Here is a 5844-nt window from a genome sequence, read left to right on the forward strand (position 1 = left end):
GATCTCTCTATATACTTTTAGATCTGAAGTTGATTATGCTTGGCTAAGATTTATCCTTCTTCTCATCATTAATTGGTCAAGTCAAAAGGTTTAATACTTTTTGGTCAAACAACTACCAAGTTGTCCTATTTATTCTAGTTCCTTCTGAATTACCTTCAAATTGATACTTCTCCTAGGCATAATACCACAATCCTCAACTAAGACTCACCACACGAGACCTTAGCATAAACCAAACCGCCCTAAGGCTCATAAGCCGTTGAATGCTCTCTTAATCACCCCAAAAGTACCATAACTGAGATACCCACTGTGAAGAGATCTTCTGCGAATCAAAGCCATTACCTTCACCTTCCTGATACTGATATGTAGAAACCATAATGATATAAAAATGCCACAAGTCCTGACATCCTCCAATATGAATCTCAGTTTCTAGCCAAATACACATCCTGAAGATTCCCATTTGCCACGCTCAAATCTTGAATTCATTTGAACCATTCTCGAGAGTCTTCCACTCTGCTCAAATCTCAATTAGACTGGCCAAACGGACCGAACGACCGGTGCCCCATTATCACTCCAACACACAAGAAAGTAACTCCACCTTAATGCAACCAATATATTCCTGCTCCATACACATTACATCCTTCACCAATAACAACTCAAATCGTTCCGTGATTCTCATATAGTCATAAAGCTTACCCAGAATTTCCTTTACTCAAGTCATCCTCGATCTCACCCTCTGCAGAACATAACTCATTCACAAGTATACCTCAAATCGAAACCAATACAACACATAATCGTGAAATCAACTTATCAATAGCGGACTCCCCCACTTGGCTCAAAGCCATAGATCAAAATACACCATAACTCCCAATGCCCGTACTTTATTACAGCCATAATATCGCAGTGAGATTCAACTAAATCCTCCATAAGTTCACGCAACACAAACCATATAGTACCTCAAATCATTTGCAAATCCCGTATTCATCCTCGTAATACTCAAGCCCACCCTCATAAGCGATCTAAACTCAAATTGCAACACATATTTCAATGTTAAAAGAGAACTCCCAACAAACAATCATAGGGATCACACAAACCTCAGGATACCCCGCAGGAGATAGCCCACCTGATCTCTCTCTATACCCTTCAAAGGTCATAAATTGTAACGACCCGACCGATCTTTTTACTCTTTTGAACCCTGTTCCCCTAAATAAAGCCTCCCGTACTTGCTTTAAATAATTTATGACTTGCGGGGGCGACTGGTTCGGGATTTGGAAGAGTTTTGAGTAAAAATACGCTAATTTGCTTCTTTAGGATTTCCTTAAAAGACCAAGTTTGACTTCGGTCAACATTTTGGAAAAACCGGACCCATATTCGTGATTTGGCAATTTCTGAGGGTCCGTGGGAAAATATGGGACTTGGGCGTATGCCCGGAATCGAATTCCGAGGTCCCTAGCCCGAGTAATGAATTTTTATCTGAAATTATTTAATTGAAGCTTTAAAGAATTAAAGAAACTAAGAAATCATTGTTTCCCTAGGTATCGGGCTCGGATTTTGGTTCTGAAGCATGGTACAGGTCTGTAATGTCATTTAAGACTTGCCCGTAAATTTTGGTGTCAATCCGAGTAGTTTAAGGGTGTTTTGACTCGTTAGAGGAGAATTAAGAACTTAAGGATTCAATAGTTTGATTCATTTGGTTTTAGGGGGTGATTCTAAGATTTAGAGTTGTTTTGGGAGTTCCGAGGGTTCGAGTAGGTCCGCCTCGTGGTTTCGGACTTGTCGGTATGTTCGGGCGGGGCACGGGAGCCCCGAGCGTCAAACGAGCGAGGCTCGAGTGAAGTTAAAAGTGAGAAAAAGTGATGAGTCTGCTGCTTCTGTCATAACTGCATCTGCGGTTCTAGGACTGCAGAAGCGGTACCGCAGATGCGGTCAGGAATCCGCAGAAGCGGTCAGGGCAGCCCAGGCAAAATCGCAGATGCGATCTTGAGACCGCAGAAGCGGCCCCGCTTAAGCGGCTATCTGACCGCAGAAGCGGTCCAGCCAATTTGGCCAAGACCACAGAAGCAGCCCAAAACCGCAGAAGCGGTTCCCGCAGAAGCGGTAAATGCTCCGCAGAAGCGGAAATAGCGGGGAGCAGAACCTTCATTAATACGAACTCAAACCTCATTTTATCATTTTTCACTCTACACTTAGGCGATTTGGGTGCTTCCAAAGAGAGGGTTTCAACACAACTTTGTAAGGTAAGTAATTCCCCTTCATCTTTAGCTTAAACACACGTATATTAGGTAGATTAAACACTAAAAACTAAGTAAAAATCAAGGGTTAGGGCTAGACCTAGGGCTTTAATAAAACTAAGATTTAATCATGTAATTTGCCACGTAATGAACTAGAAATCATATATTAGTGATCCTTAGGTTATGGAGAGCAATTTCCTTCGAAAAATCTCGGAATCCGGGCACGTGGGCCCGGGGTCGGAATTTAGGAAACTTGTAAAAAGGGTTGGTAAATGGCTTAAATAGCTAGGATTCGATCTTGTAAACTTATATTGGCTAGTTCTTATTTCCTTTAACTAGTTTGTGAACGTTTGGCTCCGAAATGAGGGTTTAGGCTTGTTCTTGATATTGGAAGTGCGCTTCGGAGCGAGGTGAGTCTCCTTTCTAACCTTGTAAGAGGGAAATGTCCCCATAGGTATAATAATTGAATTAGTTGTCCTTGTATGCGGGGGCTACATACGCACTAGGTGACGAGAGTCCGTGCGTAGCAACTATTATGCCAAGTCCAGGTAGTTTAGGACCCATGAGCATGATTTACGTGATTTTCTAGTATAATTGACTATCTTGAATTTATATGAACTCGTGTGACTAAGAAGAAAGGATTGGAAAATGACCTTAATCCATTGTCTCTTTAAAAGGAAATAATTGGCACTTCTTTGTATAGCCACCCTCATATGCGTATTGATTGTTGTTGTTGCTCGATCATGAGCTTGTTTATATTTGACAGCGTCGCACAGGTGATTCGCGAGCGGGGTGATAGATACATTTATGGTTCGAGCCATTCGACCCTCGGCAGTGCACAATTTACTATTTTTATGTTGGATCGGGCCGTACGTTCCTCGGTGGTTATGTGTGTATGATTTATAAGACACATTATTGTGATTTAGGCCTCATATTTGCTTTCATGTATATAGGGATACTAGTAATGATAACCTTAAGAAGGAATCCATGTTTTTGCACTTGTAAATTCTTATAATCTGAGTTATTGCTGTTTGTTGTAAATTCTCCTTATTTTATTCGGCCTTAGTAAGTATCAAGTCGACCTCTCGTCTCTACTTCTTCGAGATTAGACGGGATACTTCCTGGGTACATGTTGTTTATGTACTCATGCTATGCTTCTGTACTTAAATGTACAGGGTTAGAGGCAGGTGGATCTGGTTACCACTCTGGTGCGCATTAGCGGGCGGACTTGGGACTTCTACGGTGAGCTGCCTTCCTTCCATGTCGATCCGCAGCCGAAGAAGTCTTCTTTTGTATTTATTATTTTCTATCTATTTGGATCCAGACAGTAGGATAGTGTGATATTCTTTTGGGATGTATATTCTACTAGTTGCCCGTAGCTTGTGACACCAGGTTCTGGCACACACACTTGGTAGACGATTATTTTGGGTGTGTAATTACGTTATTACAGTTTTCGGCTCTTCTGATTTTAAAATTCCAAATTGAGCGTTTATTTCACATATCCTAATTAAGGGCATCATAAGTGTTTTCGAAATATTTCCGCAGTTGGCTTGCCTGACAAGGGTGTCAGGCGCCCTCATGACCTATTGTGAAAATGGGTCACGACAACATTGTATCAGAGCACTAGGTTCACGTAGGTCTCACGAGTTATGGGCAAACCTGATAGAGTCTTGTTGATCGGTACGGAGACGTCTGTATTTATCTTCGAGAGGCTATAGGGTATTAGGAAAGACTACTCTTTATTCATTTCCTGTCGTGCAGTGCTTAGAGTACTAAATTTCCCTCTTCTATTCTCTCACAGATGGTGAGGACTCGTACCGCCGACGTTCCGGACCCGGGAGGAGCTGCTCCCCCCGTTGCTAGAGGCCGAGGTAGAGGCCGGGGGAGGGCACCGACCCGTGGTAGGGGGCGAGGGCGTCCTAGAGCCGTTCCAGTTGCACCACCGCCAGATCCTATTATTTAGGAGCAGGGCGAGGTGCCCGCAGCTGAGCCTACCCCGGCGAATTTCATGACAGCACCGGGATTTCAGGAGGTCATGGGCCGCATGCTACGGTTCATGGACACTATGACTCAGGCTGGTTTATTTCCAGCAGACCCGACTACTTCTCAGGCAGGAGGGGGAGCCCAGACCCCTACTGCTCAGGCTCCAGGCCATGCAGCTGCAGTATATCAGACTCCGGGTGCACTACCCGTAGATGGGGCTCAGCCAGTTGCTGCAGTGGCACCCCAGCCCAGGCCAGTTGTGGATGACGACCCACATAAGTTATTGGACAGATGGACCAGGCTTCACCCCCCAGTCTTCGGGGGTGAGCATCACGAGGATGCCCAGGACTTCATAGACAGGTCCAGGGACGGGCTGCACAACATGAGGATATTAGAGACACATGGAGTTGACTTCACTACCTTTCAGCTTGAGGGTAGGGCGCGTAGATGGTGGCAGTCCTATGTACTTGGCAGGCCAGCCGGTTCTCCTCCCCTCACCTGGGATCAGTTCACTCAGTTATTCCTGGATCGGTACATCCCTCCCTCTGAGAGGGAAGAGCTGCGGCATCAGTTCGAGCACCTAGAGCAGGGTCAGATGTTAGTGACCGACTATGAGGGGAGGTTCTCTGAGTTGTCTCGCCATGCACTTATGATACTTCCCGCAGAGGCAGAGAGAGTGCGGAGGTTTGTTGCGGGGTTACACCCCACCATCCGGTCTGGTATGGCTCAAGAGGTAGAGATGGGTACAGGGTACCAGCTAGTGGTTGAGATTGCTGGCAGGATTGAGGGTTATCGTTTGAGGGGTAAAGAGCAGATGCAGCAGGATAAGAGGGCTAGATTTTCAGGAGAGTTCAGAGGTGGCCCAGCCAGGGGTAGAGGCCACTTCGGGAGGGGTCAGCCCAGCAGGCCCTCACACTCAGCACCACCACCCCCTCCCCGAGGTGCCCCAGCGAGACCTTATTTTAGTGCGATGCCGGAGGGTTCTTACCGCCCACCAGCTACTCCGGGTTCCTCCGGCGGGTATTCTGGATACCAGGATTCTTCTAGTGCTCCTTTCAGCGCCACGCCAGAGATTTCCTATTGTCTGCCAGATATTCAGGGTTCTTCCAACGGGTATTCAGGTCAGCAGACTCAGACTCCAGGGCAGCAAGCTATGGTGCCTAGAGCATGCTACGAGTGTGGAGATCCGGGTCACCTGAAGAGGACTTGCCCCAGACTTCGGGGTAAGGCAGTACAGCAGGGCCAGCAGCCCCAGACTCTGGCACCAGTTGCCCCGCCACCTAGAGGTGGAGGCCAGACAGGGAGAGGTCAGCCAGCTACTTCCCAGATAGGTGGGGGCCAGGCCGCCGGCGCTCCGGCTAGATTCTATGCACTCCCGGCCAGGCCAGATGCATTGGCCTCAGACGCCGTCATCACAGGTATTATTTCAGTTGGTGGCAGAGGTGTTTCGGTACTATTTGATCCAGGGTCTACTTATTCATACGTATCGTCTTTGTTCGCTCGCTTTCTGGTTGTTTCTCCTGAGCCTTTGGGTATTCCTGTTCATGTGTCCACTCCTGTGGGTGATTCTGTGGTTGTGGATCGGATCTACCGGTCCTGTGTGGTCGCTTTCTGGTGGTCTCGAGACTGAGTG

At 46.6% G+C, this 5844-nt stretch overlaps 1 protein-coding gene across 1 annotated transcript in view; it reads left to right on the plus strand.

Moving 5' to 3' along the window:
* LOC109220625 (DNA-binding protein HEXBP-like) overlaps nucleotides 5182–5844 on the plus strand; it is a 4303-nt gene continuing 3640 nt past the window's right edge. The window contains exon 1 of the mRNA XM_019385088.1: nucleotides 5182–5497. Within this exon, the coding sequence (XP_019240633.1) occupies nucleotides 5182–5497 (316 nt within the window). The remainder of the gene's footprint in view (nucleotides 5498–5844) is intronic.

This window comes from Nicotiana attenuata, chromosome 2, assembly GCF_001879085.1.
Source record: "Nicotiana attenuata strain UT chromosome 2, NIATTr2, whole genome shotgun sequence".
NCBI classification, from domain to species: Eukaryota; Viridiplantae; Streptophyta; class Magnoliopsida; order Solanales; family Solanaceae; genus Nicotiana; species Nicotiana attenuata.